The 15,831-nt window shown below is 36.6% G+C and overlaps 1 protein-coding gene across 1 annotated transcript in view; it reads left to right on the top strand.

Moving 5' to 3' along the window:
* Window positions 1-15,831, top strand: part of LOC122802152 (putative protein TPRXL) — a 992,304-nt gene that overhangs the window by 545,708 nt on the left and 430,765 nt on the right. The window contains exon 13 of the mRNA XM_044071829.1: window positions 10,616-10,657. Within this exon, the coding sequence (XP_043927764.1) occupies window positions 10,616-10,657 (42 nt within the window). The remainder of the gene's footprint in view (window positions 1-10,615; window positions 10,658-15,831) is intronic.

Genomic DNA, 15,831 nt, shown 5'->3' with positions numbered 1-15,831 from the left:
TGTTTTTCATTTATTCAGTGAACACCTCTGCTAGTTTGGGTAGTACAGTCATCACCTACACCAGTTCTTCAGGAAAGAAATGAATAGTACTCAAACGTTTATGAGCTTATGTTATTATTTTATACAGAAATGTAGGTTTACATAAAAATATAGTAATACTGCATAAGCGGGCACAATTAAGGTGGCATAGTGAAGTATTATATGCCTACAGGCATACCCTTTTATGAAACTCGTATGAAACTTAGCCACACACATTCTGATGTATGACAAGCCAAAAAACAGGCATGTTTCTGTCCTACCATTAAGAGCTCATTATTAACGTAAAGGATTTCAGTCACCATAATGCTCTTACTTTTCATTCTTCTACTTAGTAACTTTGCCTGTTCCAAAACTGAAGTATATTTAGACCCTTATTTATAGATCTGAAACCTTCTTCTGATTAACTGTTGTCTGTGTTTGTCTTAACTGGATGAGTAGAGTAGAACAATGCTTACTTATTGTAAGTATAAACCAAAAAAGTAAAAGTATATTTGCAGTTGTTAAATACATGCTATTTATACAGCAAATAGATAACGTACCTAATGACTGTACTATTTCTTCCCACAATATTTACTTCCCCCATGCACTTGGTTATTAAACTGTGGGCATGGCAGAGTGTGCTTCTCTCTGCCCACAGGGAATTCACAACATCCATATTTCTCTGTAGCCAAATGTCACTACAACCGTCTCTGCTTCCAACCTATGAACTCTATCCAGCTGTGGTGGACTTTATCTGCAGAGTGTAGTACTGCTAAAAGGTTGGGTTCAGGTACCTAGGCAGTGAGACATTTCCCTGTGGCCCATTTGTTTGGGGACACATAGTTGAAGTGACATTCAGTAACAAATATTGCAGTGGCTAATTCCATGTGGGCAAAGAGAAGAATGCTGTGCCATGCCCACAACTTCTATAACCAAATGCACAGAGGGAAAATAATGTCCATGGCCCCCAAGGCAACATGAGACAGCAGGCAGTATGGCAGTCATCAGCAGCAGGCTGGCCAGTGGGCATGTCAGTGGCAGTAAAAGTCAGTGCACAATGGGCAGTGCCTTTGTAATTGGTTTGGGTAGACCACTACCTCCTTCATAGTGTCAAGGAAACATTACCAAAAATGCACACTGGAGCATAAATATGACTACAGTAACATGAAAGATTTCCTGCATGCTGTACACAATTCTACATGTTGTAGTTGCACAAACATGTACTGTGCACTGAGCCCAACACTCATTACTACTTCTGCCCCCATGCACTTGGTTATTAAACTGTGGGCATGGCAGAGTGTGCTTCTCTTTGCCCACAGGGATTCACAACAGCCATATTTCTCTGTAACCAAATGTCACTTCAGTCATGTGTCTCCAACCAAATGTACCACAGGGAAATGTCTTGCTCCCTAGGTGCCTGAACCTGAATTTTTTAGAGGACTATTTTGTTGGGTAAAACTCAAATATTCTCATTATTGCTAGCAGTATGTCATCTGTTGTCTTTGTACCTTCACATTATTTGTTATTAACTGCAAATCTGAGAATGTGTTCCACAAACTACATTTCTAATGTTGCAAGGATGAATGTATCACTTGAGTGCACTTTCTCTGAGCTGTGCTAGATATACCAACTTGTCGAATTAATTTTACTGTCGGCTTTTTTTTTCTCGCATAGTCTTTCTAATGCCTTTTGCATTTGCACTTCACATGGCAGTACATGAACATGGCTCCTCTCCTAAAGATGATTTCTTCTGTAGAGCAAACAAGCCCAGTAGTGGTGCACTACAGTCACCACTCTGAATAGTACTCAGGAAGTAAATTCAACCTGTCAGGTAGCTTTCCCTCTGGCACAAGTTCTAAGTGCACTGATCATAAAGACTAAGGACTGCTGGTTCAGGGTTTGAATCCATTTGGCAGATACTTTTATAGCGGGTGTCAGAATGGCACTTGTTACCACATTTTCCTCAGGAATGTCACAATACATGCATCTCAGTATCATAACTCTGTTTAGTGTAATAAATGTGTTGTTGCTGCTTGATGAAGAAGCTCAATATAATCTGTAAATTATATAAAACATGACACTGATGCTATTTAATGTGGGATGCAGACCCAAGGAGAGTGGAGTGCAGCCAGTACATTGCTCCAGGGCCTATGAAGCTCAAGGGGGCCCAATGAAGCCCAAGAAACATTACGAAAACTAAAGCGTGTCATTATCTCAACTCTCAAGAAGGAGACGTCCTTACAAACTAAGACAAAGAAGGGCGCAAGAACTTTCGCGTACAAGATCATGAAGCATTGAGTGAGCACGAAGCAATAGAAGGTCGTGACAATGATAAAATACTTTTGAAGTTTTGAGTGACATAATACGGTGCATTCAAGATTCAACAAACAAAAACTTGTGAAAGTGACTATCAACAAGTGTTCTCACGTGTTCATTCGTACTAGCTTCAAACTTATTGCTTGGATTACTCCTGCTTGCTTTCCCACCAAATCCTGGGAGGAAGAAGAAAACGGGGCATGAGCTGATTCTTCGTGGACTGCAAAGAAGACTTTACAGGAAAGCGAAGGAAGAAATAATTCCACAAGTAAAGTTCCCTGTAAATGTAGCATAAAGGACCCACTGACATCACGTGCCTTTTTGTCTAAGTTATCGAGATTCGAGACTATAAACGGCTTGACGGTTAGAAGAAATCAATAGCAATATTGTCCTAACTTTCAAACCACTAGCAAAATTCTTGATAGCAATACGGCAAATTTCTATGTTCTAGATTTAATTTCAAGTACAGGCCTTAAACATGTCATCTCAAAAATCTGGAGCTCAAAAACATAAAGAAAAACAAAAACGTGATGAGATTAATAAAAATCGGACTGCAAACACTCTTTCAAGTTGGCGTTAAATTCAAAACAAGAGAAACTGACAAAAATGAAACTTTAGATTTAGAACAAGGTGAGCCAAATGCAGAACTGAAACAAAGGACAGAATCTCATGAAGCCAGTTTGGATTTTCAAAAAACATCAGATCAAGTAAATCCTATTGTGATTCTTGCACAAAAGGTGGATGACGCAAATGTGGATTTGGAGGATGGAGGATATGAGAGAAAAGGTGATTTGAAGGAACAGGTGATTGTTAATGATGAAAACAGAAGTGAGGCAACGAGTACGTCAATGTCTACAGAATGTGGCCGTGGTGAAGAAATGAGTAATATTGGAATTGACATTGGACTTCTTGTAACAGAGGTTCCTTCTCAGCTGGATATAGAAAACCGTGTTATGAAAGGTCATATTGACAATCCTAAAACATTTCCCAAACATATGAATAACCAAGTTTTTCCAGAAAGCATACTAACATTTTGATATTTCAATGGTGAGAAACATGTCCGAGATTGGCTTGTCTGGAGTGATGTTAAGCAAGCATTATATTGTTTTCCCTGCCGATTATTTTGGAACAATCTGTGTTGCAACATTAGCTCCACATCCAATTCTATGCTTGCATCATCAGAAGGATGGTCAGCTGCTGGCGTGGCAAAAATTATGTAGTCGCAAACCAGAACATGGGAGAAGCAATAGTCATAGGCAATGCTATCTGCCTTGGCGAGAATTAAAAAGACGCCTGTCTTCTTATAAGGGCGTTGAAAGTCTCTTAGAGACATCAATTGCAACACAATCTGTCAAGTGGTACAACATTATGAAACAAATCATTAATGTTATACTATTATTTGGAGAATGTGGGCTTGCTTTGCATGGTAGTTCACAGTGCTTTGGTGACAAGGACAATGGATATTTTTGGGGTCTAATAGAGTTGTTGTCTCATTGGGATCCAATTCTAAAAGAACATGTGTTGCAAGTTAGAGTCACAAGAAAAGGGAGAACGACTTCAAGTACATTATCTCTCTGCTGATTGTCAAAATGAGTTAATTGCTGAATGTTCTGAACTTGTGAAACAACGCATTTTGCAGGATAGAAAGACTGCAAAGTACTTTGCAGTGATAGTTGATTCCACACCGGATGCATCTCATGTTGAGCAGACAACATTCCTGCTGTGTTATGTAATTCAAATTGAATCCCAGTTTGAAATTGTAGAAAGATTTCTGAAATTTGTTGACTGCAGTGACAAAACTGGATCTGACATATCACAGATGATTGTAGATACATTGAACGAACATGATATTCCACTCTCTGATTGCCAAGCACAGGATTATGATAATGCAGCTAGAAAATATAAAGGTGCACAAGCAAGAATACTTGAGCAATGTCCAACTGCTATATTTTCTCCAGGTGGATGCCACACACAAAATTTGTGTGGAAATGATGCTGCAGAATGTATTCCTGAAACCATAACATACTTTAGAACTATGCAAACTATTTATAACTTGTTTAGCTCTAGTCCATATCGATGGAAAATTTTGCAGAATTGCAAAAATAATATTGGCTGTTCTCTTCATGGCATGTCTAGCAGACAGTAGTCAGACCATGTTGAAAGTTTGAAGCCCTTTGTAGCCCATCTGCCTGGCATCAAATTAGCATTAGAAGACCTCTTGAAGCTGAACCTAACTGCCAAAACAAGAACAGAGATTAATGGAGCTTTGTCTTATGTGACATCATTCGTTTGTGTGATAATGTCTGTTGTATGGTACAAAATATTAGTTCCAGTTGATATCTGTAACAAAGTTATCCAATCCAGAAATGCAACACTGGGTGTTGAAGTGTCCAACATAAAAACCTTGATTTCAGAACTGACAGATCTCTGCAACAACTGGAAAAGTATGTGGAGTGAAGCTAAGCATGTTGCTTCCAATTTACACATAGAAATTAAACTATCTGGAAGTCGTGGTGACGCAAAATGCAAAAGGAGGTTCCATGGTGAAGATGCCAAATTGACACAACAACATGAAATGAATGACTCCCCTGCAGAAGCATATTTCAGAAAGTCTGTTTTCTATGTAATGTTGGATAATATTATTGGTGGACTCATTTCAATGCTGCAGTGAACATTTCTGAGAAGTTCAGCTTCCTCTGGAAGTACCTAACAATTCCTGTAGATGAGCTGAAAGAAAAATCAAAATCACTGGCAAATCAATATCCTGATGATATCAGTGAAGATCTTGTAATGGAGATGAGTCATCTGCCAGCTGTTCATCGATCAAATTTTGGAGAGAACCAGCTGAGCCCATTGGAGCTGCTGAATTGCTTGAAAAAATACAAACTGGAAGGACTCTTTTCAAATATATGTGTCAGTCTGAGTATTCTGTTGACAATTCCTGCCACTGTCGCTTCTGCAGAGCACTCATTCAGCAAGCTAAAGCTGGTAAAAAATTTTCTAAGATCCACTATGTCACAAGCGTGACTAGTAGATTTGGTAAGACTAAGTACTGAGTCTGATCTAGAAAAACAGATTACTTTTGATTATGTAATTCAGAGTTTTGCTAGGAAAAAGGCCAGGAAAGCACCTTTGCTCAGCAGATAATAAATGCTATTATAAACGTCTTTTACTATCATAAATATATTACTTTATTATTACATTTATACCTATACATAGTTATCTAAATGTAGCAATGTAATCTACGATTGTTAGCATTAGAAATAAATAATAATATGCACACTTATATGTGCGTGTAGAATTTTGTATAAGGGCCCAAACACCTTCTTTGTATCGGGGCCTGGATTTTCTCTCGGTGGCCCTGGTGGGATGCACATACATGTGTATAATGTGAACAGTATTTTGTTGTAATTATTGATTTCTCACCTATGTGTGTTTATAACAGCATGTGTTATAAAATATGTACGTAACTTACCCCACCATGCCTTACGTCATGCAACTACATGCATCTGAGATGTATTTGCAAACACAAACAATGCCTTTCACATAGAAATGCTGTCCCGTGACTTAGTAAAGTCACTGACACAGAGGCATTACTTTATTATTTCTAAATTCAGTATTACAATACAATACCTCAGATTACCATCTTAATAAGTAAGTAATCCTATGGCAGTGGCAGTTAGCAAAGTTTTAATTTTTATCCTTTTTTTTTCTCTTGGGAACAATTCCCATATGGTGCTACTCAGTCTTACCAGTGTCTAACTCCCATCATGCCAATATTTCAGAAGCCATACCATTTTTCCTCCAAACAACCATGATTATAACCAGCAACATAAAGCATATTGGGGTTTAACATCGGAGCAGATCTCAATAGTATGAGCATCACACATGGCCAAATATCACTGACATTTTAACACCTTCTCTGCTTCTTCATGTAGTCACTGCCAGTGTGACTGGTAAACCATTGCTCTGCTTCCACTTGCTCAAATGGAGTTGGCAGGGCTGTGTGTCTTTGAGCACAAGGTGTTACACATGAAATCTGAATTAGCTGCTTATTTAGACCCTTAGTTTTAGCTTCACTACTGCAGACATGGCTGGAGATGGTAGAGATAGTGTTCCATTTAGAGCAGAATGATGGGGTGATGAGGAGTTTAGGATTTTTGCGGCAGTCCTCATAAAGCACTACAGCTGGAGGCTACTGTGGGGAAATAATTCTGGGACCCTACATAAGGATGAGGCTTTGAATAGAATGGACAAAGCTGTATCCAGTGCAAATGGCATCCCATGCACTGGGGAGCAATGTTGTCACCACTGCAGTGACAGGAAGAGGCTCAATGGGGACTTCCTTAATTGATGGGAGGATTAATTTAAGACTGAAAAAATCCTCAGATGTGTGAGAATACAGACCCATAACTTCTCTATGATATGTAATTAATTGGCCAGCCAATTCACTTTTTCATTATTCTTTCATATATAGTTTACTTTTTCTGCTATACAGCTGCACCAAAGATTGCAGAAAACCATGAGGTGCATTAGGAGAGACTAGCCCACCTCAGAGAGGCAAGGGGTATGTATGCATCTGTTCTGATTAAAAGGCTTGAAAGTACTCAGTCCATCACTGTATTTCATCTTGGGCAGGCGTACTTTAACTTTAATGTCAAGCCTACGTGCCTGCTCCAGTGGCTTATACTTATCGCATTAGGAAATGAGTACATCAGATTAATTGTGTGTGGGTTCATTACCCAGAAACAGATATTTATACGATATTTTAATTTCAGTACTGCATGCCATTAACAATTCAGCATTTGCAAATGTAGTTATTATCTTAGAAAGCAGAAATCTGATTTGGCATAATGAAATATGTGATTCTGTTAGTGATACATACCATTGTGACTTGATTGATTTTATTTCACATTCTTGCCTTCCCATCATATCTGAATGTGGCCAAGGTGTAATTATGGTTTTCATGTATTGTTTTTGTATTGAAATAATTAAGTAATGTGACATGCTATTGATATAATTATCTATTTTTTTTGCCTACTTCACCCATCTCTCCTTTTTTTAATACATTGCTTCTGAAAACAAAATGCCCATCAGCACAAGGAGGTAGACTGACCTCTGGGGTTTGGCCCACTATACTTCCATAGGTAGCTGCAGTGGCCCCACCACAAAAAGCCCAAACACCAACACATCTGTATCACAACCTGTTAGTATTGCCTCCACAGCCCATGCCCAGCCTACTCCACTTGTATCAGGCAACTCTGCCCCAGCTACTGGTGTAGTGGCAGCCTCCAGGAGTATTAATTTCTCACCCAACAGGAGCTGACAGGGCATAATGGAGAGGGACTCTGATGCCCAAATCAGCAGTATTGAAAAGATCCTGCATTGTACACCCAAAATGTTGCCACATCTGACACCAGCAAAGGAGACCATGATGACAGTTGTGAGGGTAAAGACTAGATTCTCACCATTCTCAATATTGACATAGATGCACCTCCAAAGTCCCCTCCCTATCCCTACTCATGGTGTCCCCCAATCTTTTGTGTCTATCACTATCCCTGTCTGTCTTGTATGTCCTCTAAGCCTGTACTTGCTACCTACCTGACCCTCTCATTCCTAAGCACCTTCCCCAACATTCCTATCTCTCCCTCAAAAAAAAAAAGGGGGGGACAATTGTCCCAGAAAAAAACATTACACCCCATACATCACTCTCCTACATGCTTGTGTCTCATCTTGGCACACTTGATTTGGTCCAAATGGAAATGCACATTATTCTATTGTTGTCAACCATCCCTGGTATGGTAACTCTCCAAAGTCATGAAGTTCTTTCTACAGTTCTACATTTATGTTGTGAACAAGTGGATAGCTATGTGCTTTTTCAACACCCTCTTGTAAATTCCTGTATTCTTCCCCCTGTGTCATACACCCTGCTTGCCACCCCCCATTTTCACCACTGTACTATCAACCCCTTTTTCAAACATTTAATCTAGTCTAAAAATAGAATCACACTCAACACACATCACCATAAATGGCCCATGGGAAAGCTTTCCCTTTTTGTCCTCAGCATTTGTGCAGAGGTTGGCATAGCGCACCATTGCTGTATGATGGTGAGTGCCATTCAAATTCTTATGGGAAAAGCCGAAGATTTTAATTTCATTCACAGTAGGCTGGTACTTGAACACCATTTTTGTTTAGTAGACTGAGACAGCATTTATTAAAACTAAATGTATTTAGTTTAGTTTATATTTGAAACATATCTACTTAACACAAGGGGAACTACTGTTCCCACAGATAATTATAAAAAGCAGCCTTGTTACCACAGTCTGGGGAAAATTACTATTCTCTTTGATATGGCAGTTGAATCAAATGCTTCTTGGGTTGATTTACTGTCGAGAAGTGACATCCAGATATCCATGTTGGAAAGTCATGTCTAAATGTACAGATGCGGCAGTATTTATTATAACTGTGTTTGCAGAGTTGCCCAGACATGCAAAATTATGTACTAATGTACATTTTCTTAAAGACATTTCCTGGTAAATATTTTTTTATTCATGACTAAATTTGTCAATAATCATTGAATAAAATAAATCAATATTTCTCTGCCAAACGAAGATGATTCTGTGATCTACAGAATAAAGAAACTATGTCTAAGTATTCTTCCAGCATGATTCAAACTGCTACAGCAAGGATCATATTTTCTGCATAATTCAAAACAAGTTCTAATGCTGTTAACTCAGGTAATAAAAACAACGTACAGAAGTGATGCTTGTACCCGTGCATTTTGATAAATGCAAGATTTCACGCACTTCTGGCCACCAATCCTTCTACTAGTGAGAATAAAACATAACAATTTTAAGATATTACATATAGAAACCACTTGAAAGCAAGTTAAAGAAAAATATAAGTGTTACATCACTGGAAAGCAGTTCCAGGATACAAGTAAAAAGCTATTCAAACAAATTAATTCTAAATTAGGTATGAAGAAATGTATCACTAGTCCATGGCTAGGTCTGGGTAACACATAGTTTACCCATGGTTGTAGCAATTTAGTCCTCATGACAAAACAGACCCAAACACGAGTAATCAAAACATTATCCACATAGCACTGGGTTGTTTCTGTCATACATTTCCATTATTTTTTTATAATATTGTATATTTTATTCTTTTTTATTTTCTGTGTATGTTATGTTTGTCTACTTTATTTTATAAAAACAGTTCCATGCTTTTAATTTCATTTATGTTACTTCATTTTTTTCTCACATTTTTAAGTTATATATTTATTTTATTCAGTAATATATATTATTTTAGTAAAGATTTGTGTGTAGTTTGTAATGTTAGGAATAATCTGCGTATTCTGTCTGTAATCAATTATGTCTTTCATTATGCTGTGGCTTTATGAGCTTTATATTTACTTTACAATATTTGCTTTTAATGAGTTTTACATTATGTGCAGTTTGAGGATCAGAATTTGTGTACTGCACTGATGGCACAGAAAGCTCATCTAGTACACTTACTGCTGTTATGAAGTCCATTTGCTTGGGTTTTGTTATTTTGTTATTTTTAGTAACTGATGGGACTTTTATGCTGCAGTAGTCAGTGTGCTATGTTTTTGTAGATTATTCTTTTATTTCGCTGATTTTTTTATAAGTCTGGCAGGCTTCTGTTTGAAATCTTACCACAATATTGTTACTGGATTTTCAATGCTTGATTCACAGGGGGAATGTTGTCTCCAATCAGTCACATGTTCTTGAATGTTAAATATTTTTCTTTATATGTAAACTGTTAATATAGCTCCTGATATGGTACTTGTACTGCTTCATCTTTTTTGTCATTTGTGCTTGACCCTACTTCAGCATTTGTAAAAGTGTTCACCTGCCTGTTTTGGTTACATAGACACAACAGTTTATACTAGTGGAATGCCCAAATCATGTAGAGACTGGTACTTCTTTTTATGGTAATTAACTGTTTTCTTAAAGTTTTTGCATTAGTCAGTGGATAGTACATTGCAATATCACACTAAGCTATGTAAGTGCATTACATACCTCAGTTTATGTATAATATGGTTGCTGCCTCAGCTTTTATACGTGTGATCAGTATATGAATACATTCCAGTGTATGGTTTATTTTGGCAGGATCTGTTGTTCATATAAAGGGGTGAAAGCCTGCTAAGATTAGATATGTAACAAGAGCTCATGTACTTATCACACAAAACATTCAGATGAAATATAATACGTCTAACTGACTACAATATTTCTTTGTGGTTTTTTTATATTTATTTTAGTGAATAACTCTGAAACTAATTCAGCATCACCAACCAGTACAGGTAAGCCTATTAAAAAGAAGAAAACACATTATGTTAATGTAGAGCAGTAAAAGAAGGTGTAAATACAACCTCTCTTAGAGGAGATGCTAGAATCATACAGCTCAATGAACTGTATTTTGCACAGTAAAATAAAAACTGAAATATATAACATTTTAGGTCCCAGTGTTGTATGTATGCTCATTGCTGGCAGTGCACATGTAACTTTATCTAATTGTACAGAAAAAGCAGAATTCATTATGATTCCTTTTTATGTATTAATCTCAAAGTTGTACTGTGTAAAAGTTAAGTTGTCGAATATTCAATAGAGTGGTAACAATTTTGTGTTCAGGTTTGATAAGACATGCTTAAGGCAATGGATTATGAAATGTATATAAGAGGAAAAGAAAATTATAAGACTGGTGATAAGAAAACCCCTAGCTAGCAATATGGATAATCTGGAAATCGGGTACTTGTATAGTACACTTAGTGTTTTTTGCAGAAAACATAACCTAATCAATGAATCTGTGGAACAGTTTATAAGGATTAATAATGAGATATCCAAAGACAACATGTGATGAGCTGATCTTTGATGCTCTAAAGAAGTTGTTTATACAGAGTGATTCTGTATGCCAAAATAAATGATCATAAGTTTAGTAGAAGAATGTGAAAATGGTCTGAAATTGTAAGGCAATCCTGAAAGTGTTAGAACTTTTGATGCTGCTTTGGAAAATTGGTAAGCATATCATTTAAAGCTTGGAGCTTTACTATATTGGTAGATACAGTTTTAGTGAAATTAATACTTCTGCAATCATTAGTGTAATGGATTACATACTGTTTCGGATGCTGTGCAATTTTCAAGTACCAGAAAAGCCATCATCAGAAACATTTAAAATGTTGGCAAGACTTCATAAATTTCATACATTTGAGTCTACAACCATTAATAATTGCAAACAAATTTAAATGTCATAAAAAAGTTAATTAAAAATAGAACGTTTGTCTAAATTAATGGCAGAATTTCACAGCTTAGTAGATAATCAGAATATGACTCTCTTAAGCAGTATGAGATAGACTGATGTAGAACATGAACTGTAATGGAATTTAGAAAAATAAGCTTTTGGAAAATATAGGATATTAAACAGTACACTGATTACTGCAGTATATTTGTAAAAACCTGCAATAAAGTATCAGAATTGCAGCAAAAAGTGAATTATTGCACAATTAAAAAGGTAGCTTGTAGGACCACTTTGAGGCCTGCATAATTTCATTATGGTAAAGTGTGACATTATGCCACTGATTGTTGATATTAAGAAGACTAGACAATGGTGTGAGAAAGTAACTTCTATAATTATGATTACAATTATATTAAATAATAACTTTGTATCATAAATGCTATATTAAACATATAATTTGGGAGTATGAATGGCCACAAAGGTATAGACAAAAATGTAAGACTATTGAAACATAGAAATGCAGAGTGCAAGTAATAAATCTACACAAGACTTCTTGGAAAGAACTGAGCATGTGAATTTGATGAAGGATTTCAGGTTGGATATTCAGCAGAATATCAGGGACAAAGGAAAAGGGGAGTACTTGTACTGATTGTTGGAAGAGTTCCAGTAGTGATAGAAGAGGGAAAAAATGATAATGGAAGATATGTGCTAGTAAATGCTACTGACAAGGCAGGAGGATTATGCTGGCATGCATTTACACTCCACCTAAAACTATTATAGAGCTTAAGAAAATTTGTGAGAAATAATCAGCTTTCTGCAGAGAGTATTATTTATCGGTAGGGACTGGAATTTGATTTGCAACAGTGAGGATGTTTCTGGGGGACCTAGAAGGGAAAATATAACAAAAGACGGTAGATTTCTAAAATAATTTATGAAAATATTTGGTACAGAAGACATTTATTTATTTTACATTTGTTGATCAAGCTAGTTTAACTGGATATATATCCATTTTCAGTAGAGGCCCAGGGAGAAAAGCTCCACATAAAAGACAAGAACAAACAGAACATTACAACTTCAGTTACAGATCACTTGTCAGACAAAACAGGTGTTACATGGTAACTTAGCATTCATGATAGATAAAAGTAAAACAAAACAGAAAATTCCTTTTTTTTTTAACCAAACAATAGTAGAAGAGAAGAGTATTCAGAAGGATGTGGGAGATTCCCAAATCAAAGTTATAAATATGGCAGAACAGAATAGTTATAAACAAGATTGGGAGAATTAGTTAAGGGCAGTAACTCATCTACTAGGCAGTGACATGTCCATAAATTCTTTCCTGGGTACAATAAGTCCAACTTAGAAGGTAGTGGTCTTAAAGTGGCTATAAAGTGAGTAGTAAATTGGTGCTATAACCAAGGATAACAGGAAGAAAAATCTTAGTCAGGGTTAGTACAAGGACATAGCCAATGGGTTGTAAGGTATAATTTGAGTTGCTTTTTGAATAGTGCAGTTGAAGAAAGAGATGTGAGTTCACCAGGAAGTAGGTTCCAGCTTTTTCCCACAGCATTAGAGAAAAGGGAATCTCCTGCTTTATTGTTGGGTTTTTGTCTAGATACAAGTAATTTATTTGCTGAGCGTAGGTTTGTAAGATTTTTATATGGGCCAATTAGACTCATGAGAACTGGTGCATTACCTGGATGATAAAGGGTTTTATGGGCAAATGATCAGTTGGTGGAATAGAATTTGATTATGCAGTTCCAGCAAACCCAGTTGTTTCAGATTTTGGCAGTGGTGGGTTCTGAAAGGGGAGCCGGTAGCAAATCTGGCAATGTGATTGTAGGAGATTGCCAGCTTGTTGAGGTTGCTTTTAGATGAATTCAGTAATAGGAACCGGTAGATAATTTACATATTATTCTCCAAGATGTACCACTCAACTGTCCAGAGTTTCACAGAATGTTCAGATTTTTGCCTCATATTTTTGGTCTGTTCCTCATACAATTTGTGGTTTTATGGTAAATCACTGAGGATTCAAGTCACTAAATAATGACCTACATTGGGCTACCATACTTGTTTCATACTTTTTAAAATCTGTCCCTATTTTTGGAGCACCCCCATTATTTTAGGCTTTGTCCAGATTTCTTTTGCTAAAAGGTTGAGAGGTATGCCTCAGTTCGATAAAAGGGCTAGATTAGACAGACATTACATTTCACAGGACATGTGCATTAATTGAAAGCTTTGATGCACATCAAACAACAATTTCAAATAAAGTGCCAATAACAACTAGGGTAAAAATGCAGGGTTATGAAGTACAAATGAGGCACTGGTGCTTCCTCACCTACCTGTTAAAAAGAACTGGTAGAGGAAATTATCCAAAAGTTATTAGGGAAGATAGAAATGTCTTCCGAAGTTATAGTTAGTGAGTAGGATAAAAAGAAAGTGGAGTTTAAAGTAGGGCAGAAAAAAAAGAAAAAAGAGATGTGGTTAAGTAACAGGAATTATTTAGATGGGCTGACAAAGGTTAAATTATTGTAGAATAAAGGGGATGTCACAGAACAAGAAGAGGCACAATTGCCGGGTGCTTAAGAGAAAATAAGGGACTATACAGATATTCTGCATCAGTTTTGAAAGATTGCTGTTAAGAAAATGTTTTTGATGATAATTCCATAGCACAAAATCTTTTAGCACAATAACTTAGGCAACAGAAAGTAGAAAGGTTTGTTACCAACCTTAAGGTGGTATAACAAGAAAAGTAACAAGAGATCCTGCAGAGGTATTAGAGATAGTTCAGAAGTTTTATGAATATTTGTATAAAGCGAGAGAATGTGGAAAAGAAGAAAAGGCACAGATGGAAATATTTATTTAAGACTTGGGTATGCCACGGTTAGAGGTAGTTGAGGTGCAGCAATTACTAGCTAAAACAGGAGGAGATTAGATTAAAATGGTGACATATAATTGATCTGTGGGAAAGTCTCCTGGAATAGATGGTATTCCTGTGAAAGTCTGCAAGCAAGGAGAGAATAAAGTGATAAAGATATGGAAGGATTTGTTTATACCTCTATTTTAAAAACAGAGAAAGCACCAAGATCCTGGGAAAAAGCTGTGGTGGGTGCAATATCTAAAGACAGTAAAGACCCATCAGACCCAGCTTCATATAGACCCATTTCAATTTTAAATCATAACTATAAAGTGTTTATGTCTATTAAGAGTTACAGAAGTGTTGCCAAAATTGATATCTATGGATCTGTATGGTTTTGTGGAGGGGGAGGAAATATTTTACAGCATTAATAGAAGAATGATGATCCAGTGGGAAGAAGAATGTAAGAAAATTCCTGTGTTGTTGGTGGGTCTTGACAGAGAGAAAGCATTCAACAGAGTAAGCTGGGAGTTTAGTAGGGCAATGGAAACATGTACATTCCCTGATACAATAATATGACGACTACATGAGGGATCAGAGTCTCATATTAAAGTGGTAGGGTGCCTCTGCTGTGGTACATTGTGTCTGAACAGAGGAACCAGACAGGAATGTGTTCTTTCTCCTTTGTTGTTTGCATTAAATTTAGAGCCACTTGCAATGAAAATAAGGAACTCAGAAATGCAAGGATATAATTGGTGTAGTAATCATGAAGAGCTGGCTTTATTTGCAGAATATATTATTTTGTACTTTATAAATCCAGAAAAGGACATCTTAGTGTTGTGGAACATTCTGAGACAGAAAAGGACATCTTAGTGTTGTGGAACATTCTGAGACAGTTTCAAGTATTTTGAGGATATAAAATTAATGAAGATAATACAAAGGCTATAGCTATAGCTATAAACTATATACTCACACATGAAGCATTTAGGAGTATGAGTTAAAAAGATTCTGCTACAGCAGCTAAGGATATGTGGGAATAGACTGAACAAAAGATAATAAAACTGAGAAACTGGAAGTTCTTGCTTATGGATATGGATAGCAAGATCCAAGCAGTAAAAATGTGTTTAGTCCCTTTAATTTTATATATAGGTCAGTCATATTTTTAATCAACCAAGGGAGAAGTTCTGGGCTGTAATTAATAGAGCTGAAGTATTTTATCTAGGAGAGGAACAAGGCAAGAGTCAAGTGGGGTAAGTTGGTCCTTCCAATAGAGCAAGTTTGTTTGGGATTAAATGATTTGAAGGGATATTTTAGAGCTACAAAGTTAAGGCTCATATAGATAACACAAGCAGAAAGCTATCATTCAAATTGGAAAGGAATGGAGAACCAGT

This window comes from Protopterus annectens, chromosome 5.part0 (assembly GCF_019279795.1).
Source record: "Protopterus annectens isolate FY-2018-M chromosome 5.part0, PAN1.0, whole genome shotgun sequence".
NCBI classification, from domain to species: Eukaryota; Metazoa; Chordata; order Ceratodontiformes; family Protopteridae; genus Protopterus; species Protopterus annectens.
This window is presented reverse-complemented; position numbering and strand designations above follow the sequence as displayed.